At 39.6% G+C, this 27,504-nt stretch overlaps 1 protein-coding gene and 1 long non-coding RNA gene across 3 annotated transcripts; one reads left to right on the top strand and one right to left on the bottom strand.

The window, feature by feature from the left end:
* Positions 1 to 1,030: 1,030 nt before the first annotated feature.
* Positions 1,031 to 20,299, bottom strand: LOC121520621 (zinc finger protein 721-like). Of its 2 annotated transcripts, XM_041804168.1 has the most exons (3): positions 20,148 to 20,299; positions 19,677 to 19,768; positions 1,031 to 4,179 (listed from the first exon to the last, which is right to left on the bottom strand). In XM_041804168.1, the coding sequence occupies exon 3, from the start codon at positions 4,154 to 4,156 to the stop codon at positions 1,196 to 1,198; it is 2,961 nt and encodes a 986-aa protein (XP_041660102.1). In that variant the 5' UTR covers positions 4,157 to 4,179; positions 19,677 to 19,768; positions 20,148 to 20,299; the 3' UTR covers positions 1,031 to 1,195. The 2 variants fall into 2 exon arrangements, with proteins under 2 accessions (XP_041660102.1, XP_041660101.1); XM_041804167.1 differs by lacking the exon at positions 20,148 to 20,299 and having other exon boundaries at positions 19,677 to 19,955.
* On the top strand, positions 20,287 to 27,272 carry LOC121520622. The gene is made up of 4 exons (XR_005992791.1): positions 20,287 to 20,373; positions 21,743 to 21,782; positions 26,926 to 27,043; positions 27,144 to 27,272. It is a non-coding gene; the product is annotated as an uncharacterized LOC121520622 (long non-coding RNA).
* Positions 27,273 to 27,504: the final 232 nt, after the last annotated feature.

Below are 27,504 nucleotides of genomic sequence, written 5' to 3'. Positions count from 1 at the left end.
TCACAGTGGGGATGGTGTGTTTTTGGTGTGTTTGGTGTCTGCTAAATAGTCTTTTCTAATTTGGTTTCATCAGACCAAATGACTTTGTTCCACATGCCTTTTGGTGAACTCTAGTCCAGAGTGCATCAGATTTTTCCTCAACAGTGACTTTCTCTTTGCCACACTCTCATAAAGCTTTGACTGGTGAACTACCCGGCCAACAGTTGTTGTCTGCAGAGTCTCTCCCATCTCAGTGCTGAAGCTTGGAACTCCTCCAGAGTAGTCATAGGTGTTTTGGTGGTCTCTCTCACTAGTCTCCTTTTTGCACACTCAGTTTGTGAGGACGACCTGATCTAGGCAGATTTACACATGTGCCATATTCCTCCCACTTGTTGATGATGGATTTATCTGAACTAACCGAATGTTTCTGTATCCATCCTCTGACTTCTACATTTCAATAACCTTTTCTGAGTGTCTTGGCGTGTTCTTTTGTCTTCATGGTGTAATGGTAGCCAGGAATACCGATGAATCATCGACTGGACCTTCCAGACACAGGTGTCTTTATGCTACAATCACTGAGACACATTCACTGCACTCAGGTGATTCTCATTTCACTAATTGTGAGACTACTAGCAGCCTCTGTTAAATTAGGTCAGTACCTTTGAAGGGAGTGAGTATTTATGCAGTCACTTGTTTTATGTTATGTATTTTTATTTAATAGACATTACTTTGTAGAAGTCTGTTCTCACTTTGACACTAAACAGGTTTCACATTTTTGGTTTTTGTCAAAAAATAAGCAAATTATATTGACCACGACTGATTTATAAAATCAATAAAAAGGTAAAACATCCAAGGGGGTGAGTATTTTTGTAATTTCTGTATGTACAAAGTTTGATGAAAATTTGTTGATGAGTTCTTCAAGTTTATTCACAACAATGGCTCAAAAACATGAGATGTTTAACTCTGGCTATCACCAGGGTGGCGTGATAAAAACAATGAAACATCATGATGGCGCTCTTGTAAAGGAACTGCATGTTTATTTTCTCTTCAATGAAAAAAATGCTGTGATCACTTGAACAAAATTATCAACAATACTAAGAATCCTCTACTGCAGATCTAACAAAATTACAGTTTCTCATCTTTGTGAGCTCATCACATTTAAACAAGCATAAAGGTATGATTATCCAAAAGACCTGCAACATGTTTCATAGCTTCTTCAGCGACTGTGAACCTTTGAGTGTTTTTCTAAATGTGGTTTCTGTCTGAAAGATGTCCCACATGTTACACAGGTGTATGGCTTCTCACCTGTGTGTGTTCTTATATGGATTTTCAATTTTGCATTTGTTCTGTAAGACTTGCCACATGTTTTACAGGTAAACGGCTTCTCACACGTATGTGTTCTTATATGGATTTTCAAGTTCTGGTTTGATACGTAAGACTTGCCACATGTTTCACAGGTAAACAGCTTCTCCCCTGTGTGTGTTTTTATATGGAATTTCAAGTTCTGGTTTGATGTGTAAGACTTGCCACATGTTTCACAGGTAAACGGCTTCTCACCTGTGTGTGTTCTTTTATGGATTTTCATATCCATGTCTGTTCTGAAAGACTTTCCACATGTTACACAGGTAAACGGCTTTTCACCTGTGTGTGTTCTTATATGGATTTTCAAGTTCTGCTTTGATCTGAAAGACTTGCCACATGTTTCACAGGTAAACGGCTTCTCCCCTGTGTGTGTTCTTATATGGATTTGCAAGTTCTGGTTTGATGCGTAAGACTTGCCACATGTTTCACAGGTAAAAGGCTTCTCACCTGTGTGCCTTTTTATATGGATATTCAGTTCTGTGTCTGTTTTGAAAGACTTGCCACATGTTACACAGATAAACGGCTTGTCATCTGTGTGTGTTTTTATATGGGTTTTCAAGTTCTGGTTTATTCCGAAAGACTTGCCACATGTTTCACAGGTAAACGGCTTCTCACCTGTGTGTGTTGTTATATGTAATTTCATGCCCTGTTTTGTTTTGAAAGACTTGCCACATGTTTCACAGGTAAACGGCTTCTCACCTGTGTGAACTTTATTATGAGATTTCAATTCTGACATCTGAGTGAATCCTCGGCCACAGATGCTGCAGGAGAAGGGCCTCTCGTTTGAGTGAATTCTCATGTGGTACTTTAACTGAGTGTTCGTTCTGAAAGACTTGTCACATGTTTCACAGGGAAATGGCTTCTCCCCTGTGTGTGTTCTTATATGTAATTTCATGCTCTGGTTTGTTCTGAAAGACTTGCCACATGTTACACAGGTAAACGGTTTCTCACCTGTGTGTTTTCTTATATGGACAGTCAGTTCTGTGTCTGTTCTGAAAGACTTGCCACATGTAACGCAGGTAAACGGCTTTTCACCTGTATGTGTTCTGATATGGATATTCAATTTCTGGTTTCTTCTAAAAGACTTGCCACATGTTTCACAGGTAAATGGCCTCTCACCTGTGTGAACTTTATTATGAACTTTCAGTTCTGATATATGGGTGAATCCTCGGCCACAGATGCCGCAGGAGTACGGCCTCTCATTTGTGTGAATTCTCATGTGGACCTTTAAATTACTCTTCCTTCCGAAAGACTTGCCACATGTTTCACAGCTAAACGGCTTCTCACCTGTGTGAATTATGTAATGTATTTTTAAACCTGACTTTGTGGGGAATGTTTTTCCACAGATGCTGCAGGTAAATGGTTTCTCACCTGTGTGTCCTCTTCTATGGATTTTCAAGATCGCGTTCGTTCTGAAAGACTTGCCACATGTTTCACAGGTAAACGGCTTCTCACCTGTGTGAATTCTTTTATGAACTACTAAGCTTGACATATGAGTGAATTTCCCTCCACAGGTGCTGCAGGAGTACGGCTTCTCACCTGTGTGAATTATCTTATGAGTTTTTAAAGCTAATTTCCTGGGGAATGTTTTTCCACAGTTGCTGCAGGAGTACGGCCTCTCATTTGTGTGAATTCTCATGTGGACCTTTAAATTACTCTTCCTTCCGAAAGACTTGCCACATGTTTCACAGCTGAACGGCTTCTCACCTGTGTGAATTATGTAATGTATTTTTAAACCTGACTTTGTGGGGAATGTTTTTCCACAGATGCTGCAGGTAAATGGTTTCTCACCTGTGTGTCCTCTTCTATGGATTTTCAAGATCGCGTTCGTTCTGAAAGACTTGCCACATGTTTCACAGGTAAACGGCTTCTCACCTGTGTGAATTCTTTTATGAACTACTAAGCTTGACATATGAGTGAATTTCCCTCCACAGGTGCTGCAGGAGTACGGCTTCTCACCTGTGTGAATTATCTTATGAGTTTTTAAAGCTAATTTCCTGGGGAATGTTTTTCCACAGATGCTGCAGGAATACGGCCTCTCACCTGTGTGTGTTCTCATATGGGTTTTCAAGTTCTGGTTTGTTCCGAAAGACTTGCCACATGTTTCACAGGTAAACGGCTTCTCACCTGTGTGTGTTCTTATATGGATTTTCAATTTTTCATTTGTTCCAAAAGACTTGCCACATGTTTCACAGGTAAACAGCTTCTCACCTGTGTGAATTCTATTATGAACTATTAATTTTGACATGTGGGTGAATTTTCTTCCACAGGTGCTGCTCTCACCTGTGTGTGTACTCATGTGGCTTTTCAGACTACTAACAAAAATGAATTCTTTCCCACATATCTTACATGAATATGGCATCTCATCTGTGTGGGTTTTTGAATGTTTGTTCGGGTTCCTCTTGGAGCTGAACTTTTTCCCGCAAGGCTTGCATGAATATATCTTCCCACCAGAGTGGACACACAGAGGGTTATTCTTATGATCTTGACCACATGCATCACATTCTTCCTGGTAGTTACAAATGAGCTTTTTCTTTTCTTTTGGTTCTGATTTTCTAGATGTTTCTGAGTCTTCATGTTCATTTCCAGAGGGATTTTGATTCTCAGCAACATGAGAGCCATTAGAAAGCTGTTCATTTTGTAGTCCTTCACTAAGGTTAGTCAACATGAACATGTCTGTCTCCTGCCTTGCTGTGACCTGCTCTTCCTCCTGTTCCTCTTTGATCTGTGGAGGCTCTGGCTCCTCTTGGTCCACGCTGGAGTTCCTCTCCTGGTCACAGAGCTGCTTCTCATCCACAACTTCCTCTTCCTCCATCAGCACATGCTGCTGCGGTACATCTGGAGGAACACAAACAGTAAAAAAACACAGTGAGCAGAGAGCAATAATGTACTTAATACCAGTATATATGTTAGGCAGCTTGTTAGGGTATCAATAATAACAGGGAAATCCCACATATTACAATGTTAAAGTTGTTATTAAATGGAAGAGGTGCACGCTCAAGGGACTGTCATTTTTGTACTTCCACAATGAACTCAGTTTGGATTCGGTCTGACCCACCACCTCCTCTTCAAGAGAAACCCCAACCCAAATATTTAAGAACCACTCAATTTTTTTCTTGTTACTGAACATGATGAAGTTTGGACCCTAAATAAAAAATTAAAAAAAAACCTCTGAAAGAGACAGGACCTGAGTTTCCGTTAGCCGGTAATTGCCGGTCATTGGCTGGTAAAAAGGGTGGAAGTCAAGTAAATAAAAATATAACTGGTCAAAATGTCTGGTAGAAAACATGCAAATTACCAGATAAGTGAATACTGAATACTTGCATATTATATTTTGTGTAACCTAGAAGATATGTTGCGAAAATGTGTTAATATAAACTAAAAGTTGCTTAATCTTACTACATCTACTGTCCTGCGGTGCTGGGGTTGTTTATCTCCTCAGACAGCAAGCACATGGCTAATTATGTATGCACGATGACGCCAAAGCAAAGTGATCTCTCTGCTGCGCATGCTCAATACTGCTGGAGACTATGCAGGGAAAGTGAGAAAGTTTGACCAGAGCTTTCTCGTAAAGCAGAATTTTAATCTAAGTGAGGTTTTCCTGGTTAACCAAAGGCTTAATATCAAAATCAGTATGGGGGGATTTTGAGTATTTCATTGCTGCAAGTAATGAAGAGGCTGAAAAGAAGGGAACTATAGCTGAGTGGCTGAAACACTGATGCAGCAGAGAGAGAGAGAGGCCTACGCCGGCTAATTAGCAGTAGTAGTCTTGGATAAGCCGTTAGTGAGTGGAGGATTGGACCGGGCTATCTGCTGTGGAGCTTTTGTCTTTTCGGGACTAGTCAAAATAAACCAGGATGGTTGGATTTACTGGTTTAGCAGATGCTACAGTGATATCATGAAGACTAATACAACTGACGGTAAGACTCATTTTTCATTTGAAATGTAGAGTTTTAACACCGTGTTTAGTTGACAGAGCACTGGGAAGTTATGTTTGGATGCTGGTGGAGGATGGTATTTGGCTGTTGTAAGCTGCTAATAGTAGCAGCCAGTGTGCTAACAGGTTAACTGTGCTAATGTGAAGCTAAACGGTAACGTTGTTGTTTATCAGTTTAACGTGGGCGTATATTGTGTAACTGACTGCGTGTGTAAGGAACAGTGCGCAGCCTTTATTTTGATACTTTAAACCACTTACACAAAGAAAAATAAGAGAAAGTCTTTGTGCAGTCGGTTCTAGGGTCTAATCATGTGTCTGTAATAGCGTTAATAATTACTCAGGTTTACTGTTTGCTTGGTTTCTACTGTCTCGGTTTTGAGACAGGTCTGGAAACAAAAATGTGTCCTCTCTCCCATTTAGCGCAGACTTGTAAGTATCGATCTATCACAGAATATCAGATTTATTTATTTTGCTGCTGTTAATGCAGCAAAATAATGTTAAAGCAAATGTCCAGTAGTTGTTCTAAATGGCCGGAATTCTTGAGGACTGCCGGTCATTTTGACCGGGGACAATAATGTCTAGCGGAAACGCTGGACAGGACAAAACAGCAAATCATTGGTGGGAAAGCTTACACCCTAGTGCCATAAAGTTCTTCATTTTTCTTCTTCTTATTATTATAATTCCACATTCTTTTTCCATTACAAATTGGGATATTTATGTTTTTCACTTATTTCAAGTGATTATCACTTTGCCATTTCTTATGCTTTTTTTTTTTTTTAAATCAACAAACTCTAGCTTTTTCTGTACTTTTCAGCTATCTCACACTTTTTTTTGCTATGTTTACTTTTTTCAACTATCCTTCTTTGTCTTAAAAAAAAACCTTTTAACATTATTTCAAATTGTTAAACTCTTTAAATCGTCTTTGACTCCTTCTTATACACTGCCTGGCCAAAAAAAAAAGTTGCCACCTGGATTTAACTAAGCAAATAGGTGTGAGTCTCCTATTGGATAATTACTGCATGGGCGATTATCTTTCAGCTGGCAACAAGTTATTTAACCCCAGCTGATGCAATGAGTAACTTCTCATTTCTTAAACAAGGGATTTTTTCTTCCCTAATGGCATGGGCATATTCCAAGATGACAATGCCAGGATTCACTGGGCTCAAATAGTGAAAGAGTGGTTCAGGGAGCATGAGACATCATTTTCACACATGGATTGGCCACCACAGAGTCCAGACCTTAACCCCATTGAGAATCTTTGGGATGTGTTGGAGAAGGCTTTGCGCAGTGGTCAGACTCTCCCATCAACAATATTATAAAATTAATGCAACACTGGATGGAAATAAATCTTGTGACATTGCAGAAGCGTATCGAAACAATGCCACAGCAAATGCATGCTGTAATCAAAGCTAAAGGCGGTCCAACGAAATATTAGTGTGTGACCTTTTTTGGTGGCGACTTTTTTTTTGGCCAGGCAGTGTATCTTCAGCTCTCATCCACATACAGACTTAATTCCTGCTTTAAAATACAGACAACCTCCCCAGCTATTTAGGAATGACTCCTATTATTGATGTCTCTAACAGATTTGTAATAATCACTGATCAAACTCATGCTGAGTTTTTCTTTCTCAAACTTTTACGATGTGTGTATGTGAGAGCTGACAGTAGAGATGCTATCAGAGACTGCAGCAGGGCTTTCTGAATAAGGCAGATTTTTCCATATTTTAAATCTTTTGACTATTCGTCTTCTACTAATACTTTTTCAGATACTGACATTTACAGAAGTATTTCCACTGCATGTAAGTGCCACTCTTTTTGTGCAAGGATTATTTTTTTCTATTTACAGAAGGACATGCATGCATACTAGTGGTGTAAAGATAATCATAATAATATGAGAGGAAACAGAGAGGACTTCACTGAGCTGGAGATCAGCTGTTCTCCAGTGAATTAATTCAAGAATGAAAACAATCAAGAACGGTCAGATACACAGAGAAAGGAAATAATTATGTTTTTGCAACATGTAGACTGAACACTCACATTAAGAGGAATTATGAAAGGAAAAATGTATAGAAAGCTGTTTTAATTTGACTGTTTTCAATATTATTTTAAAATTTATCTCCCAATTGAATGTCAGAGTAAGACACCTGGGTGTGATGAAAACTTTCTTAAACATATTTTCAGAATGTTAGCACAGGAGGCCTGGCATTTAGTCTGTTTTATAAATAAGATCAAATAAACTTAGATTATTATGAAATTTTGCCAATTTTTGTTAAAGCAAAAAGTTACCATGATTCTATAATCAGATTGTATCGGACTGAATTGTTCTGTCTTTTAATGAATCGTCAGGGAATCAAATTGAGTCTGTGAATCGAGATTTGAATCGAATCGTCTTGAGAAGGAGAGATTAGCACCCCTAATGCTTGCATCTTATTTTGGTCCCTTATCTCAATATACCAAGGAAATGTTTTCTTTTCCTGAAGAATTTCTTCGTTATCTTGGGAAAACCAGGTTTATTATCCAAAGAAAATTAGACAAATGAGAAGAAATCTTGAGGTAAATACTTAAATTTACTTAGCATCATAAGAAAATCTAAATAAGAATACATATATGGATTTACTTTATGTCAATTTAGGGCTTCCATACAAAGAATGCTGCCACATTTTTTTGCAAATATTTAAGATCCAACAGAAAGAGGTTCTCACCAGCTGACAACCACTAGTTTCTACAATAGTTAAAGTCTTGTTTAGGAAATGAAGAGCTATTTCAACACCCTTAAATGGAAGATTAAAACAAAGTATTTTTTTTTTACTTTTGCTCGCCTGTTTCTGACCATAGACAGGGGAAAGAACTTACATTTTATTTTAAACTGTGACAATTTCCTATAAAAAATCTTTCGCCTTCCTTTTATGAAACAGCATCTACGTCCATAGGTGGACTGACATACGGGGAAGCCGGGGATTTCACCGGTGGGCCAACAGGCTGATGGGCCAGTTGGCCGGGCAAGAAGGGAAAAAAAACAGAAAAGGGGGGGAAAGGAAAGCACGACTATGCCCCCCGCCTCGTCCACACAGAGACAAATTCAGGAGTATACGCAAAGGTTTTTTGTTGTATCAGTGTTTCATCCACACAGAAAAGGTGTTTTTTAGAGACCATAAACGCTATTTTTTCAAAATGGGTCCCAGAGTGAACCAATATGTAAAAGCTTACCGTTTCGTCTCCATGTGGACAGCCAACTGCATCTTTCTTGAAACGATTACGTTACACATAGCGCAGCACACTTACCCCGCATATGCATATAGAACCAAAACAACAATGGTGGGTTACATGGGTGTGTTCATGCTGCAGAAGCTATTGAGCTTATTATGGCTTTTACAGCAAAATCGGATGCTCCTTTACCACCACCGCGATCAACAGATTCCAGATATTCTTAAATCCACCGCGGTGAACAACCAGGAGGGCAAGTAGGAGAAAATTTGGGGCAGTTTTCTGTGATCTTCTTCTCTCTTCTGGTGCATTTCTGTGAAAGCAATACAGCGCCATGTACAGGCTTGGCATATATGTGACCGAAGCCAGATAAAGTTCCTGCAGGTCGGCATTCTGGTGGTTGAGAAAAATGGATACAAAGTCGATCATTTTTCATTTTTTCGCATTTTATGCAGGTCCGACATTTAAACTACTCATTAGATGAAAAAAGTAACACAAATGTGATATTTAAAAGTGTTAATTTTGTGTTTAAAAATGCCCTCTTTGCGTAGCTTCTGCAGGGAGATTGAGGGGAGGGGAAAGCGAAACTGCTGGGTGATAATTGGCCACTCAGCCTGGCATTGTTCCCAGTTTCACTCATTGAGATGGACAATAACAAACACCACATGGCTCAAACTCCAACCCCTGTCGGCATGTAACTACAGCTGTTTCTAGTTATCATCTTTATCAACAAGCCTCAAGATGTGCCCTGCAGCGAAGAAAAGTAGAAGAGACGATGAAGAAGCAGCAAGAATTATCAACAGACTTGGGACAACTTCAAGATCACTCGACAGTGAAAGTTTGACGAAGGCAGATTTCCTATGGGAATATTTTGATGAGCGTCACCAGTCCCATTCAGAAGCTCGGTTTGGGTGGACTTTATGTAAATGTGGCTCTATTATTCATGCCCATTACCTGGCCTGCCTGAAGGTAGGAAAAGTCCTGAAACTTTGAGAACAAACAGAAACTAGAAGTTAACATTCAAATGAGCATATCTTTGTCAAATATGCTCAGATTAGGGTGTATGATACACCATTTGAAAGCTTGGAATCTACGATTTCATAATGTGTAAAATACTCAAAAATGACCTCGGATGACTTGCAGGAGTTTTTACCAGCTTTGGTCACATATACTACAGCGTTTCCAGTCGTTTTCCGAGGTTCCGTGGTTACACGGATATTTCCTGAAACGTCCCCTATTTATGTAAAACTTTTTAAAAACAAAACAGAAATATATCGATTTGGTCTCTGTGTGGACAGGGCCTATGGCCCACAGTGATGTGGACACAGGCCCTTTCAAGGAATTGTTTGTGGGGGGAGGGGGCTGGGCTGGGCTTTTGTGATACACTATGCCTGTGTTTTGTAAGGAAGTTCAGGAATTTCACCTATCACTACCTATGGTGAAAACCAATCACCTTTGGTCCCTGTGGGTGTGTCCCGCCCGTTTCCTCAGGCTGTTGCATCTGTCACTTGTCAATCAAACAGCAGTGACATGAGTGAGCCAGCGCAAGAGAGTTAAGAGAGAAAGGAAGCATTCGAGGAAGGTGCATTGCATGGTCATCGTTCAGGCTCAGCCATCACCAGCAGACAAGGATCTGATGTTGCTTTTGCCAGCATCAGCAGCGTTAGCAGCAGTGATCCTCAACAGCTGGAAATTTCCAGACATGAACCTGAGTCCAGCAATGATGAGTCTGACCCAGAGTCTGAGACGGCAGAGTAGATTACAAAGTGGTCTCCAGAGCCAAACCAAAGACCCAGCAACGTAATGGTTAGTTGTGGTCGGGACTTGGTGATGCTTTTCGTGAAAATGCTCATTTGGCTAATTCTAGTTCACTTTTTAATGACCTTAATGAGATAGTGATAGCTAGCCTAATATTAGCATTAACAGAGTCCAAAATTAACATTATTCAGTGCTTCCTGTATTTGTTAATGTGCCTATAGATAATGTTACTGTTTGTTTGAAATTAACCAGTGTGTATTAGGCCTGTCTGAAATGAGGAAAAACTACAATGTGCGGTAATCCTCTTCAATTAAGAAATCAATTCATTAAGACGTAACAAGATCAAATGTGTTAGCACGTTTTAATTAACTTTCTTATTTATCTTGGTTCAGGCTGTTTTGGCAAGTTAATATCGGGATGATGATGAACAAATAATAATAAAAAATAACATTCAGAAAATGAAAGCTGCAAGCAACGATAACGGGCCCTCGCAACCCGTTGCCTGTCGGGTTGTGTCACAACCGCGGATGTGTAGCAACCGTTGAGTGCCAGCAACAAGGTGTGCTGCATCCATGGGGTATGTGAGAGGGACCCAACTGCAGTCAAGATGGCCGACATGGGCGTCGCTATACATCCAATCCATGTCGGAAGTCCCAAGCGGAAGTTTCTTCTTCGTGTGATGTATTGCTGTATGCTCAATGCATAATGTCTGGGCAGTACCACCAATGATTTACAGTGCGTTTTTTTTTTTTTTTTTAAATTTTATTTTTTACTGTTTACATAAACTAATATTAAAGGGGCTCACTCGCTCTGGACGTGCCTGCTAGCTGGCCGTCTGCTGCTACATGCAGAACGCTAACGTGAGTTGGGAGAGGATTTACCTGCATCATGTTAACAGGAGGTAAGTGAAGTTACACTTCTGAAAGTTTATAGTTTATATTTGAGAATAATTTACGTTTGACTCTGGACTGCTGACACAGTGGTGAAACACTATCTGATACAGAGGAGACGAGGAAATGATGATAGTGTTACGACTGTTGATGATTTTATTCGTATCTTTTAGAACGAACCTTTGCAGTCACCATAGGTAACCACTCCTCCTCTTCCTCTATTCTTACCTGTGGTGTACCGCAAGGTTCGGTTTTAGGTCCTATTTTATTTTCTATTTATATGCTGCCCCTTGGTGAAATAATCCAGAATGATAAAGTCTCCTTTCACTGCTATGCAGACGACACACAGATATACCTGCCCCTGAGACCTGAGGACCCGAGAAGCCTAGCTGCTGTTACAGATTGTTTAAATGATGTTAACTGTTGGATGGCACAAAACTTTTTGCAACTCAAAATCAGAAATCATATTGTTTAATCCCCACTTCTCCCCCTCCATCAACAGCCACCTGAGTCATCTAGCAGCAACTAACATCAAATCCACTGGCAGAAATCTAGGTGTGACATTCGACAATAACCTCTCATTTGATAATCACATAAAATCAGTCGTTAAATCTTGTTTCTTTCAACTACGTACCATCTCCAAAATAAAAACAATACTGACTCAACAGGACCTGGAAAAACTCATCCATGCTTTTATCTTTTCCAGATTAGATTACTGTAATTCACTCCTCTCCGGTATCTCCCAGAAATCACTTTCTCGCCTCCAACTTGTACAGAATGCAGCAGCTAGGCTTCTCACTGGTTTTAACAGACAACATCACATCACTCCCCTTTTAGCATCTTTATGCTGGCTTCCTGTTAGTTTTAGAATTGATTTTAAGATCCTATTAATTACTTTTAAAGCATTGAAGGGTCTGGCTCCAATCTATATACGAGAACTTTTAACCCCCTATGAGCCAACCCGCAGCCTTAGATCCTCGGGCGCGGGCTAACTGGTCTTTTCAAAGTTGAGACTTAAATCTAAGGGTGACAGGGCCTTCTCCATCAGAGCCCCTCGACTTTGGAACGACCTGCCCGAGAAGATAAAGCATGCAGAATCATTGACATCTTTTAAATCACATCTTAAGACTCATTTTTATAGACTTGCTTTTACGTGATGTCATCTTCGTCTTCATCTTATTTGGTTATTATCTTCTCACAGATTCTTACCTGTTTTAGTTTAATTTCCTCTTAATTTCTCCTTTACTCCCTGTCAACCTCATTTTATTTCCTTGCCCCCTGGCTGTTTTTAATCATTACTGTCTCCCTCACGTCATTGCTTTTTTGTCTTTATTCCTTCCCTTTTGTTTACCTCTGTTATAATATGTATCAATTTTACTGCTTTTACAGTTTTACAGCTCATTTTACCTCGCTTTACTATCTGCTTTTGCCCTCTTATTTACATTTTACTGCTTTTTCTCATTTATCTCCTGTTTTTTTTTTAACTCCTCCTTGTTTCTCTTTTAATTTCTCATATTTTAATTCTGGTCCTCTCGGTCTCAGCCTGTGCAGCTTGGTTCCTGCATTGCCTGGGTTCCTATTGTTCCTATTGTTTTATGGTACTTGGTGTCTGTGTCTTGCCTGCATCCTGATGATGTTCATGATGTCTTAGTTGTGTAGAATGGCTTCATGTCTGCACTCTGATTGATATCTGTGATGTCTTAGTTTGCATGCCTTCACATGACATCTAGGTTTTGATGTATATTGATCTTGATGAATTACTATCTCATCCATATTCCTGTTTAGTTTCTTTAAATGTGTGGATTCTGCTGATGTTGTCTGCATGTCATGTTCTGTCTTCTTATCTTTTCTTTGGGTTGTTGCTTTGTTCTTCTGCTTGCTTCTGCACTTGTCAAAGCACTTTGTAAACCCATGTTTTTAAAAGTGCTATACAAATAAAGTTATTATTATTATTATTTATCTCATCAGCAGCCTTCTACCGAGCACAAAACTGAACATATTAGTGACATTTTTATGATGTATTGACTTTATATAACTACCTTGTAATATGTACACTGACTGCGTCAGCTAACATTAGTTGACAAGCTTCACTGATATCAAACTTGGCTTTCCCAGAGCCTCAGAATCATTCGCTAAATAAGCTGCAGTTGTAACACACAACGCCACAATTAATAAGTTTAGTGCTCAGACACAGCTGTGCTGAGCATCGTTACCTATGGCGCTATTATTGTTGCAAAAGTATTTGCAAATGCGTACAAAGATCTGTGTACAAATTCACAAATGTGTGCACAGATCTGCAAATGCGTGTACAACTCCACAAATGCATGTAAAGATTTGCAAATGTGTGGAAAGTTTTGTAAATTGTGCACAAATGTGTGCAGTAATCTGCACATATGTAGACCAATTTGAAATTGTGGACTTAGTTCATTTTGGTTCAGAATCTGCCTCTCAGTTGGCTGTCATACACACTTGACTTTTGCAACACTTGTACTGCGCACGATTTGTAGTCAGATCTGTAAGCGTGTACTTAGATCTGTAAGCGTAGAGGCTGGGTCTGTTGCCCTCAGCGCAGGCTCACAGGCAAGGCTGCCTTTCTCATCACATAGGCCTGAGGCAGCAGTTAAGACTTAGTAGCGTCTCTATATAACGTTAGTGTGGAAGGAGAAATGTTATCGTATCATACTGCTGTTGTTATTATTCATATTTTCAGAGTGAATTGAAAGAGTGAGTAAAATAATGAGTTCCTTATCTCCAAAATGGTATCACAGCAGTGATTGAATTGCCATTTCTACAAGACAGGGGTTCATTGTGTTGTATTTAACAGAAATCCCCATTATGACGCTGTATGAGCCAGGTGATGTTAGCAATAAGATCGATGGAATGGTCTGTAACATTTATATTTATATAAATAACAGGGGAGGGGAAAGATTGTCTATTTTGTACAGAGCCCAATGGCACCGACCAATATTGACATTTAAATCACATTACTTCGATAATGATGGATAGGCAGATGAAGTCGTAGAGTGGTAATGTTGTGGGTTTTCAATTATGTAGTCGTGGGTTCAAATCTTGCAATATCCTAAACATTTACTTCTTATCACCTGGCCAGGAAACATATAGGACTTGAAAATTTGCTTCAACGTGTGATCAAAACGACTGGCCTAACGAAATATTCATTTCAATCTATTACAGTTCACACTACACAGTCGTTTTAATATTTTGATTATTTGCTCTGACATAACGCTGATTTGCAAATACTTGCAAATACGAATTTGCACATACTTTGCAACAATAAGAGCTCCATAATTATTTAGCTTGATGCTGTGCTCTTACAAGGTACTTTTTACTTTGTTGATATTTACTTTGTGGTCACGTCTGCAAAACAACAGCTTCACTGCTCCAAAACAGTGTTGCATATTGGTGAAGGCAAGGAAATACATTAGTGACAGATACACAATTATTATAACAAATACATAACTCTCAGACTTATTATTTCTGGGGTAAAACTCAATCAAACTGTCAATTTTGTTCATGTGGGGGTAACGCTATACGTTGTGGATGTTTTAGTTTGAGAACAGAAATCAAACCTTGTACCCTTATGGTTTATCATGGTTTAAATCAGAATGTGATAAAGAGAAAATGAGTGATAAAACTGTTCATGATAGTCATTGTATTTCTACTCTCAGGGCTCCAACTCTGAGGGATGTGCAGCTTCAGAGGAGGAGAGCTCTGACAGACTCAGAGAGGAGCTGGATCTGTCAGTGAGGAGGACAACAGAAATGCAGGTGTGTCAGATTTTTGTCAAGGGCTATAGAAATATAAACAACCACTTTATTTGAGCACAGGTGATCTAAATTTTGTGTGCTGCTCGATTTCCAGGCACAGTGTCAACAGCCATCCCAGCAGGAGAGGAAGTGTTTCAGATATTGATAACCTGGGTTATTCTCAATGCCATGGACAAACCTGCCTGTGACAGCAAGATCAACTGTACCAAACCGTGGCCAACCTGCATGGGGCACCTTCTGTGACTACAGAGACATGCTAACTGATCCTGACAACAAGATTCATTCAATTAAAAAAACATATCAGCACCACAAAAACAAAGTCTACACAGTCAATAATGCCACTGTGAATATTTATTTCTTCCACATGTCACATGTGGATAATGCTCCTGTGAATGTTTATTTCCTCTACATGTAACATGTCATCAGAAGAATACAATACAATACAAGAACTTTATTTAGAAGGGTAAGGACCTGACATGTTACAAGTGCAGGTAATAAAAACTCACAGAACATCATTTTAAATCATTTCTGTCTAGCATAAAAGGGTGCACCATTTGTTTTATCCATGCATGCAACTACGAAAAATCACTACCTTAAGTTCTTTTCTGTTCAAAAGCTTTATTTTTTACTGCAATATCAGATCATTATAACCCAGATTTTTGTAATTTTCATATACAGATTTATATCCATGCAGATTTTTTTTTGTGAAAAAATAATAAATAAACAAATGGAGCTTGGATCCACCGTTTTCTTGACTTTGCCCTCACTTTTCAGTGGCTGAAGTGTTCTTCTAGAGGGAGAGGGAGAGAGAAAAGGAGTTTGTAAATGCAGTATTACAAACCATTCCTCTTAGGAAGTACTTGTTCCAGCTCAAATCTGCAGATCTTGGCCCATGTAAGACCTCGATGCTGAATAAGAGCTACCTGAAAAGAAAGCTCAGGTGTGCAGGAGCTGGAAAAAATACTTTCAACTCATTTAATTGCTAAAAGCATTATGTGGACATGCAGCAGCAGTGATATAAGGTATAAACATTTGTATAATTTTGACAAGTACGGTATTCATACTGTGATGACACCCCACGAATACGACTACATTTTGTTTTAACAGTATTGTAGGTAAAGTGTGCTTTGGTATGATTATACTAAGTACTGGATTCTAAAATTCTCCACTGTAGCATGTCACATAAATATGATGATTAGAGATGTTAGAACTGTGGTCATGTGTTTGACATTCCCTCATCTGAACAAGGGCTCAGCTGAGTTTTGAGTCCTTGTTTCTTAGGAGTCTCGCAGCCATGCCTGACATCGTTCAGCTTTTGTTATGTTACAAACAGATTTTGAGTATTTCTGTTATCTGATATAGAAATATCTAGCATTGTTGTATATGCATAGAAGCACTGTTTACATGTGCATACCTCTTAGATTATCTCCAGTTTCTGACGCAGGATGATGTGATGATGTGATAATCCCATCTGCTTCATGGTGAAGGTTCAGGTGGGCCTGGACTCCATCACTGTTGTTTCCTTGTATCTGGAAAAACAATACATCCATATTTAGACAGCAGTGCAATACATTACAATCATAATCCTGTAGTACTACCTACAGTGTTCTTATATTTTATTTGATCTAATGACTCAACGTTATCAACTAGTATTTCTTTACAAACCTCATTCATAACAGTATCTTAGCTCTGCTTATAGAGCATCACTCTTAGAAAGCAGTGTTATAAAGTTAGTATTTTAGCACAAACTATGTGGTCAAAGCTATAAACCAGAAATACTCTGATATAATTAACAGAATCCAGAAAGTAAAAGTTACCAACATTGCACATTGGTGTTAGCTCGTTAGCATTCCCGTTAGCGCGCATGCTAACAAGGGCAAGATAACTCCAAAATACATTACATTTCACATGGTTTTAAGTATTGTCTTACCTTTTCAGTGAGTATGAAAGCCATCAGTGGTCAGGTTTAGTCCATGGCAGAGCAGTAGCTTCACTCTAAACTACGGTTAGCATCCGCTGCTATCTGCAGCAGGGGAAGAAGCAGTCGGGAGCGAGTGGGGGTGATGGAGCGAGCGGCGATTAACTAACTTCTGGTTGAGACCTCCAGTATGGATTGGATGTATGTCGGTGCCCATGTCGGCCATCTTGTCTCTTGAACAAATGGGCGGGAGGCATGAGCCCTGAAAATTTTGAATGCAGCTCCAAAATATGAACAAATCACTGGATTGTCAACTTTACAGCCCCCCCGCTCTTTCTCTCTCTCTTGCATGCTTGCAGCCTCACTCCACAGGAGAAAAATGACCGAGTGGCTGAAAGTCTTGACTGAATGATCCAATCATTGGTGATTAAGATAGATCAGAGGAGCAAATACAGAGCTATAGATGTGTCCAAGTTTCTTTCATCATTTTCTTCAGTGCTTTAATATCTCCTCAGTTTATCATTTTCTCTTATTTTCATGGATAAACAGATACAAATGTTGTAATGGGTTGTTTGCTGTTTCGACCCTGTCCTAAATAGTGTTGCAGTATTTTGTATCATCACAAGATGGCAGCGTAGCCTTAGTTTTGGTTCCATTAAGAGAAGAAATGCTTTTGAAACTTTCAAAACGCAAAATGGAAAAAAAAAAAAATAGACTTGCTGTTGTTTTAAAAAATAGATCCAGGAGGCTTAATTGTAGGTCCTGAGATGACACACATGCTCAAGTGTTTTCAAACGTCTATGTAATTGTAATATGTCCTCCAGGGGCTGATTTTCTGAAATTTTGTAGGGGGCGCCACTGAGCCAGTAAGCAAAACCCACCCAAAACACCAAGGGCAGTCATCTCAGATTCTCACTATGAATTTTTGTGCCAGGTTTTAAGACTCTGCAAGATTTCTAAGCCCAGGATAATTCTACTTCCTGTTCATAGCAAAGAAAAATTGACCATGGCCATGCCCCTTTGAGTAATGCAAAAGTTCCAATTAAATTTTGAACTTTGATATGTCTTCTTACAACATACCTAACTAGGAGGTATTTGGATAAATTCCCCAAGAGGAATTTTGAAAAATGTGACATCTGCAATATGCTGCTTTTGACCACAAAAATCAAAATGGCGGACTTCCTGTTTGTTTTACAGCATAGGTCCAAGAGGCTTTTTTGTAGATCTTGAGTTGATGTATAAGCTCAAGCATTTCAAAATCCTAGGTTAAACCTGCTGCAGGGGCTGAATTTTTGAAATATTTTTATCTCCACTGAGCATGTTTGTGCCAAGTTTCAGGGCTCTAAAAGAAATTTAAGCTCTTCAAATAAGTACTTCCTGTTTCATGGCGAAGGATCCTTTGTTGTGGCAACTGAGTTACAAGCAGACGTGTGAGCTTTACAAATATGATTACTCCAATGAAACTTCCTAAATTGAATAAGGGTTGAATGCAATATCTCCAATTTTGGAGGAATTAGAGGCAATTATATGAATACAGTACTTCATGCTGCCAGCAGGTGGCGCTATGATTTAGAGAAAAAAGTTGCGTCCGAAATTTGTTCAGGCATGCAATTCCAATAATAATGGTTGACCTGACCTAAAGTACAACGCAGCAGCTGTTTAGGGAAGAAATGTGGAATCGTTCTCTTGTTACATGCATGTACTGACTGCTATGTGTTGCGAAAGCCAGATGACTTGTCATTTTTTATGTTGTTGATCAAAAGCTTGGACCTCCTTTTGGCTTTTAGCGTTTTTTTTTCTTTTGTTTTTGTTTTTACTCAGTACTTGATGGTTTTTAAAATGTAAGTGAGAACAATACACTCAAAAAATACTTACGTGATAGTGATTTTAAAAACTACACAAAAAGTGCAAGTACACAATAAAGCTACTCAATTACAGTAATTTGAGTAAATGTAATTAGTTACTTTCTACCCCTGCCCCATTGTCAGCATAAACCACTTCAACCCAGCCTTCATTAAGCAACTACATGGATGAGTACTCTATATACCATTGTGTTGTTGAGTTTCAATGCACCTTACGTCCCTCAATTTTATACTACACAATCAAGAGGGGGATAGTTTGAGACAGACTGGCACAAACTGACTTATTTACTTACTTGTTAATTGGTAAGGACCAAGAGGAAAGGTGCTTGAGTAAGGAAAATCAAGTGAATGTTCTTCACCTTTCAAGTTTTTTATTTTTCACACGTCAGTTTACTATTTTCAGTTTAGTTTTCATTTTCATAGATGCTCTGGGTTAAGTTTTTATGCACTTGTTGTTAGCTTTGTTAATGTATTTTTTAAAAAAAAGGTCATTTAAAATGGCTTCTTGTTGTAATTATGTTGCCCTCTAGTGGTTTATTCAGGCTATAGATAGTCCATTGTCCAACAGCCTGGCAAATCGATAGGTCCTTAGATTATTGAACCAATCATCTATAGGCATTAAAATCACTGCAGTGTTTTGTAGGCTACTCAGTTGGGTTCTTCAGGTTGTTCATAACTGTATGAATTATAGTCAAAACACCAAATGCATAGATTTTTTTCATCAAGTTACATGAAATGTGTGCTTCCAGCTGGCTGGCTCCAGTCTGTCGATGACTCCCAGGCCACTTCCCCCCAGTCTGCCCCTGTCTACATCGACATAACCATTAGAACCGGCAATCCCCCCTGGGGTAATTTAATCATTAAAAAAAAATAAATAAATAAATAAATAAAAAATTATATCTATATATATATATATATATATATATATATATATATATATATATATATATATATATATATATATAACCACACAGTTTCTCACCTATTCTGTGCAGGTAGATGTGAGGTTTCCAGGCGATATCCAGCAGACTGTACTGACGATGGATCTCCTCCTCGTACTCGACAATAGTTCTTCTAAAAACAACAAAAATGTCTTCAGCAGCAGCAGTAAGTCTCTCTGTGATAAACTCTCGAAGACCCTCGACTGAACTCATCGTTCGTGTTGTGGTTTAATCAAAATTAAGCAAAATCTAAGGCCACACTGTGTTACAGCTACATTCAAAAATAGACTGCAGAAGAAAGAACTGGACAAAGCCTTTGTGACCTCAGCCATCGCTTACAATAAGTGGACTCCAACAGCTCTTAAGCTGCGCTGATTGGCCAATCAGCAACAGCTGGAAGACTGTTGTCAGGCAAAGCAGGACTATCAAGAGCCTCATATGCAACTATATAGAATTCTTTGCAGTTTTATATGGAAAAACAAACCCCCTACAGTGAAAAAAACTGTTCTTACTGTGGTAAGCAGTGCTGAAAGGACTGGCTGCTGCTGCTGCTGAATGCAGCCTGTCACTCGCCCCCTCCCCCCTGCATTCAATCAGCTCACCTTATAAAAGGCACCTGGAGCTGAGGCTAGGCCTCTTTGTTTCGATAAAGCTGAATGGAAGAAACGTAGATATTGTTGTGAAGCCTCAGCAAGTTCTAGAAGTCTTGAAGGAGATACTAATGATTGTGTAAAACAGGTAACTGAACATATTTTAGATGCTGCTAATCAATCTGTCTCAAAGAAAACAACAAGGAGCAGGAGGAGGGTAGTTCCTTGGTGGAACGAGGAGTGCAGCAGAGCCATTAAAGAGAGAAACAGGGCTTTTAGAAAGTTAAAGAAAACATTATTCAAGAGAACCTTATACAATTTCAAAGAAAAAGGACTTTTGCTCCGAAAATAATTGAAGATAGTAAAAGGAGATCATGGAGGGATTTCTGTTCCACCATAGGCAAAGAAACAAAATTGTATATAATGTATGGACTATGTTTAAACAAATGAATGGAAATATCAAGTCAGGTAAAACTCCTACTTTGGTTAATGGAGATGAATTGGTAGTGTCAGATAAAGAAAAAGCAGATTTACTGGGAAAAACATTTATTGCAGTTCATAGTGGTGATCATCTCGATGATTCACACAGACAAAAGAAAGAGCAGGTGCTAGGTTATTTTATTTTTTGTATCCTCAATTCTCTTTTTAACTTCTTTGATCCCTTATTGATTTCCGCCTCCTGCTTCCATCTTGTCACTTTGCCATAAAGCCCAGATAGATGAGGGGACACAGTAATGTTTTTCCTTCCTGAACTTTGTCCTGTCTCCGCAGTGTGGAGACAGGACAAAGTAATAACGTATAATTACGACACATGAAGCAAATATTCGGAACTACTTTCCGAGTAAACCACTGGGCGGAGTGACACAGTGGGGCAGTGCCGTAGTAACTTGGCAGTTCAGGCTTTGCATTTTGCTTTAAGTTTGATGAGGGACAGCCAAAAATACCATCTGTGTCCAGCTCCGAACTCAGCAGTGCCGATCTAAAAATAGCTTGCACGGACAACTAAAGGTAATTAACCTATTACTAAGACTATAGGATTATGGCAATGGCCAAATTTGACAAAATGTTGAAGTATCCCTTTAAGCACTGGATATATATATATATATATATATATATATATATATATATATATATATATATATATATATATATGCTGATTGCTGACTGCTCAAGCTCTGTCAGGTTGCACAGGGATCGTGAAACTGTCATTTCTGTGTAGCTGTCGCTGTATGCTTTTCATCATCGTCTAGCAGGAATATAAATCTTCTTCTGAACTGTAGTTCTTTTGCAGACAGAATGAGATTGTGCTCCAGGATTTTTCTATACTTTGCTGCATTTATTTTACCCTCTCCCTTAACAAGCTTTCCAGGGCCACCTGCTGAGAGGCATCCCAACAGTATGGTGCTGCCACCACCATGCTTCACAGTGGGGCTAGTGTGTTTTTGTTGATGTGAAGTGTTTGGTGTCTGCCAAATTGTCTTTTCTAATTTGTGTGTGTTTTCTTATATTTTTTTCAGGTTCTGGATTGTTGTGGAAGACTTGCCACATGTTATACAGGTAAATGGCTTCTCACCTGTGTGTGTCATGTGGCTTTTAAACTACTAACAAAAATGAATTCTTTCCCACATATCTTACATGAATATGACATCTCATCTGTGTGGGTTTTTGTATGTTTGTTCAGGTTCCTCTTGGAGCTGAACATTTTCCCACAAGTCTTGCATGAATATATCTTCCCACCAGAGTGGACACACAGAGGGTTATTCTTATGGTCTTCACCACATGCATCACATTCTTCCTGGTAGTTACAAATGAGCTTTTTGGTTCTGATTTTCTAGATGTTTCTGAGTCTTCGTGTTCATTTCCAGAGGGATTTTGATTCTCAGCAACATGAGAGCCATTAGAAAGCTGTTCATTTTGTAGTCCTTCACTAAGGTTAGTCAACATGAACATGTCTGTCTCCTGCCTTGCTGTGACCTGCTCTTCCTCCTGTTCCTCTTTGATCTGTGGAGGCTCTGGCTCCTCTTGGTCCACGCTGGAGTTCCTCTCCTGGTCACAGAGCTGCCTCTCATCCACAACTTCCTCTTCCTCCATCGACACATGCTGCTGCGGTACATCTGGAGGAACACAAACAGTAAAAAAACACAGTGAGCAGAGAGCAATAACGTACTTAATACCAGTATATATGTTGGGCAGCTTGTTAGGGTATCAATAAATGCAGTTAATATTTATTTTAACTTAAGTTCAGGAGCAGGGCCACACCGAAACCACACCCTCAATCACCTGACGAGCCTACTTAAACATAGCCAACCCACGTCACGCTATCAGCCTGAGAGTCTACAGCCCACCCTCCGTCCCTTCTCTAACTCATTAATCTCCTTCATCCATTCGCTTCACCAAAGACTTATCTAATTCTAGTTACAGTCTAGGTCGAGATCAGCTTGGGCAAAATGACGCCTGAGACGGAACCCCCATCCTGAGTCTCCCTCTGCCGAGCCTTCATGCATCTCCCAGACTAGACTACAACTACTTACCCACATCCCTCATCTTCCATCACAACAGTCTCGCTGCACATTCTTATCAACCTTGATTAAAACTTTAATCGCATTCTGTTGTGGTGTGGTCCTTGCCAGTGAATAAGAGGGAAATTCCACATATTACAATGTTAAAGTTGTTATTAAATGGAAGAGGTGCACGCTCAAGGGACTGTCAATTTTGTACTTCCACACTGAACTCAGTTTGGATTCAGTCTGACCCACCACCTCCTCTTCAAGAGAAACCCCAACCCAAATATTTAAGAACCACTCAATTTTTTTCTTGTTACTGAACATGATGGAGTTTGGACCCTAAATTAAAAAAAAAAACTATTGAAGAGACAGGACAAAGTAGCAAATCATTGGTGGGAATGCTTACACTCTAGTGTCATAAAGTTCTTTATTTTTGTTCTTCTTATTATTATAATTACATATTCTTTTGCCATTACAAATTGGGATATATATATATATTGCAATTTTGCACTTATTCCAACTGATTATCACTTTGCCATTTCTTATGCTTTTTTTAAAATCAACTATTAAACTCTTTAGCTTTTTCTGCACTTTTCAGCTGTCACACTTTTTCTGTTTACTTTTCTCAACTATCCTGCTTCGTCTTAAAAAAACTTCACATTATTTCAAATGGTTAAACTCCTTAAATCCTCTTTGACTCCTTCTTATATCTTCAGCTCTCCTCCACATACAGACTTAAAATACAGACAACCTCTCCAGCTATTTAGGAATGACTCCTATTATTGATGTCTCTTACAGATTTGTAATAATCACTGATCAAACTCATGCTGAGTTTCTCTTTCTCAAACTTTTACAATGTGTGTATGTGAGAGCTGACAGTAGAGATGCTGCAGGGCTTTCTGAATAAGGCAGATTTTTCCATGTTTTAAATCTTTTGATTATTCATCCTCTATTAATACTTGTTCAGATATTGACATTTGCCGAAGTATTTCCACTGCATTTAAGTGCCACACTTTTTGCACAAGGATTCTTTTACAGAGGGACGTGCATGCATACTAGTGGTGTAAAGATAATCCGATATGGATCGGTTACCTGATCTAGACGTCAGCGGTCCGAGTGTATGGTCGGCGGGGCCCTGAATCGGTAAAATGCAGCGTGAACTGCTCTTTTGACGTTAGAGATTGGTTCACTGAAACTCTGCTGCTTGTTCACGTAGCCTGTTCCGCCATGCTCTGGCTCAGCATCTGTAATCTCGTGCGACTCACGGTGACCTTTTACCTTTAAACAAGAGTTCCGTTTGCCGTAGGTGCTCGCTAGAAGTCTTTCTCATTTCACATTTTGGTATCCTTCCTTCCTCCATTCGCGTCGTTTCCTCGCGTCTTAGCACCACCCAGCGAGGAATTGAAAGAGAGATGCAAGGAAGAGACAGGAGGAGAGAGGAGGCACAACTTGGTGAATGAGAAATCCTTCACAGCATCAGTCTGAGCAACATCAGGTACTGATGATCAGCTGATTCACATCATAGCCCAAACATTAGCAGACCAATATTTAAAAAGATTTCAAAAACCTTTGTGATGACTCACAATAAAAATGGAGAAAAAAATTGCAATAAAATGACAGAGCTCTGTGAGTTTGTTGATTTTTTTTTAGTTAAATAGGAACAGTAAACAAACTTCTGCCTTAGTGAGGCCGAAATTCTGTAGATCATATCATCCTGAATAAAGTTGAAACATAAAACATATTTATTATTTAATCTATCTTTGTTTAAGGGTTTTATTTCTAGAAAATAAGTGCTGCAAGAATATAAACAGTCTGGCAGATGCCGTGCCTCCAAACCAATCACGTTGCACCTTTGATAAAAAGGCGTCCGTGGAGAATACACTAGTGCTTCCTCGCTCAACGCTCCTCCAGGTGCATTTAAGGAATTGGAAGATCCTTCATCATGGCAGAGGGTGAACAATTTCCGGGTCAGTTGAGGAGAGAGGAGGCGAGGATGGACAAAACTTTGTTTACGAGAAGCACCATAGGTGTTGCTACCCGATCCGTCCAGAAACCAGATTTGTACTGCGCATGTGCAAACACGTGTCTGCATCTGCTCGGCAGCCCACTTGTGCTATTTGCTTAGTTTAAGGTTAACTTAGATTAGTTTAGATAGGCCTTAATTAGCTTTAGGTTAGGTTTAGCATTTTAATTTCCACTGGTTAGATTTAGGGGTAGCTCATTGGGGTAGGTTTATATTTTAATTAATTAGCTTCCTGGGGTTAGGTTTAGCATTTATATTCCACTGGTTATGGTTAGAATTAATTTATGTAGACGCGTGTTTGCACATGCACAGTACAAATCGGGTTTCCAGGACGGATTGGGTGGCAACACTAGGTAGCTTCGCCCGTCTTTACAGTTTGGAGGAAAGCAGTTAAGAACTACGGCAGCTCATAAATCTCACCTGTTGAGATGGCGGAGCTAAAGTTTAGCTAAGATGCTAACGCAATTGAAAAACTGAAGCCACAAGCTCCTGTGCAAGGTGAAGACCCTGGCTCTTTCGATACATCAGTGCTTAAATCCACCACAGGCACTGACAAAAATGAAGAAGCATAGAGTGAAGAGAAAGCCACCCTTGAGTCTGATGCCATGGAGCATGGAATGCATGTTAGTGAGAGTGAAGAGGATGATGGCAAAGAGGTCACTGACATGTCCAGAGATCCAAAGATCAGACCTACACAACCTGGACCAAAGGCATTTAAAATGCAAATAAAAAGGGACAAACGGGACAAGATAATGCCCAGCTCTGGATCGTAGACATACTAAAGGTAGTGTCAGCAGAGATAAAGAAGAGCACAAGGCTTCATGATGACATGTCGATGGAGCTGATACTGACCCATCAGATAATGAAAGAGTCTGAACCTGGTTACATTTTCTGTCAAGGTTACATTCTGCATCTGCAAGTGGATCCCTTTAGTGTCCGCTTTTATACCTAGCAAGGCATTTCAATCCTTGTGCAGCATATCCGTCAAAGTAATCCAGTGACCCTTTTTCTTAATGCCACTGGTGGGGTTGTGCGCCATCGCCCCAACCAACCCAAGAGAGTACTCTTTTATGCCCTCTGTTTGTCAGGTGATGGAAGAAACAAACCTCCTCTTCCTGTCTTCCTGTCTGTGAAATCTCACCAATGACCACACAGTCGCCAATCTGTCTTTTTGGCTGATGAAATTTTTGGCGAAAGGAAGAAGAATTACAGTAAATAACATAAGCCAAATAGAAGCTGACTACAGTTGGGCTCTAATGCAAGGTGTTTAGCTGGCCTTCAACAAGCAAGATGTTCTGGGATACCTTGACATGATGTACAAAATCATTCAGGGCTCTTTTACCAAGAAAGAGCTGAAGGCCATCCCTGTGCTCCATCTGTGCTCAGCACATATCCTGAAGGCTGTTTCAGTGTCCTTTTCTAGGAAGACCAGAGATAAAGGCTTGAAGGAATATGCCAATCATTATGTGGCACATCTCATAAACAGCAGCAATCTCAATTCTGCAGTCACTTTTTTGGATTTTTGCAACTAGGTCCTCCACTGAGTTAGTTACAAAGAGCTTAGAGCTTAGAGAAAGCAGTCCGGGTGATTACAGTACACAGTCAATCAAAACACAACCTGAACCACCAAAGAGAGCTAAAGCTGTTCTCTCAAACTCACCCTTTCGACTTATTTTCGAAGATGTCCTGGAAAATCAGCAGTCAGATGGCCAAGATATGAATGGAAATTGTAAGGAAAATCCATACTACTGTCCGGAGATCCTCAGTGTGTTTTTAATAAATTATATCTGTCAACTACATACAGAATGGTGAATTTTTATTTAACACTAAATAATATGTATTTATCTGTTTAGACCTGTTGTTTCCAATTATTTTGTCTTTAATTTTTTTCTTTCTTGTAGCAAAGTATGCCCTCAATTAAATTATATTAACAATCAGGCTAAGATTTTGTTTAAATTCCTCAACAATCACTACAGCCAGTTCTTCAGAATGAGGCAGAATCAGAAGACTGATTGGGTGGGTGTTAAGTGGCAGCCAGCTACACTCAAACACACCATCCAAAAGGATGGCTGTAGCTGTGCTGTTTATTCATTGCCTTAGTTTTGTTTTTGGACATTTCCAGTTTCCAGTTTCGTGACTTATTGCTGCTAACTTCACTGTGCTTTCCCCTGAGGCTGCCACCCTCCCCCACGGTACTGAGGAGACTGATCACAGTTAATCATCAGTGCTCTCTACAAGAGACCTCCGGAGACTCCCCTCAGTGCCAGAGTTTTGCCTGCCACTCGCTAGTGGTAACCTCCAGCTCACGGCTCACGCTCTCTGGAAGATTTCGTGCATTTCCAGTGTTTATTGTGTAAACCTTTTACTAACTTGCCTCTCCTTCCTTTTCAGTGCCTCCCTCACCGCTCCACCACAGCCCAGCCACAGCACTCTCTCCCCTTAACTCTCACTACTCTGGACCCGTGGATTTCCCCCTCCCTCCTGCACAATTCAGTGTTCAATAAATCTGTTAAAACTGGCCATCCGCCTCTGCATTTTGGGTTCAACCACACCTACACGTCACAGCAGCACCTATAATGGATACAGATTTTGAAAACATCTGATTTCAGATGTGCAATGATCAGTATATTCGTGAAAGCATAATCTAATGATGTTGGATATGTGATTTAAAAATTGATTTCAGATCGAGTGCAACAACTGCAGGAGATGGTACCATCCATCATGTTTGCCATGTCAGACGAAGAGTGGGCTA

This window comes from Cheilinus undulatus, linkage group 13, assembly GCF_018320785.1.
Source record: "Cheilinus undulatus linkage group 13, ASM1832078v1, whole genome shotgun sequence".
In the NCBI taxonomy this organism is placed as follows: Eukaryota; Metazoa; Chordata; class Actinopteri; order Labriformes; family Labridae; genus Cheilinus; species Cheilinus undulatus.
The sequence above is the reverse complement of the archived record's forward strand: the minus strand, read 5'-3'. Positions and strand labels throughout refer to the sequence as shown.

Excerpts from the sequence above, each read along its gene's own strand:
- LOC121520621 (XM_041804167.1), bottom strand. The coding sequence starts at position 19,848 with ATGAGTTCAGTCGAGGGTCTTCGAGAGTTTATCACAGAGAGACTTACT. Across the intron at positions 4,180-19,676 it reads CATCTACCTGCACAGAATAG|ATGTACCGCAGCAGCATGTG; the intron begins GTGAGAAACTGT and ends GTGTTCCTCCAG.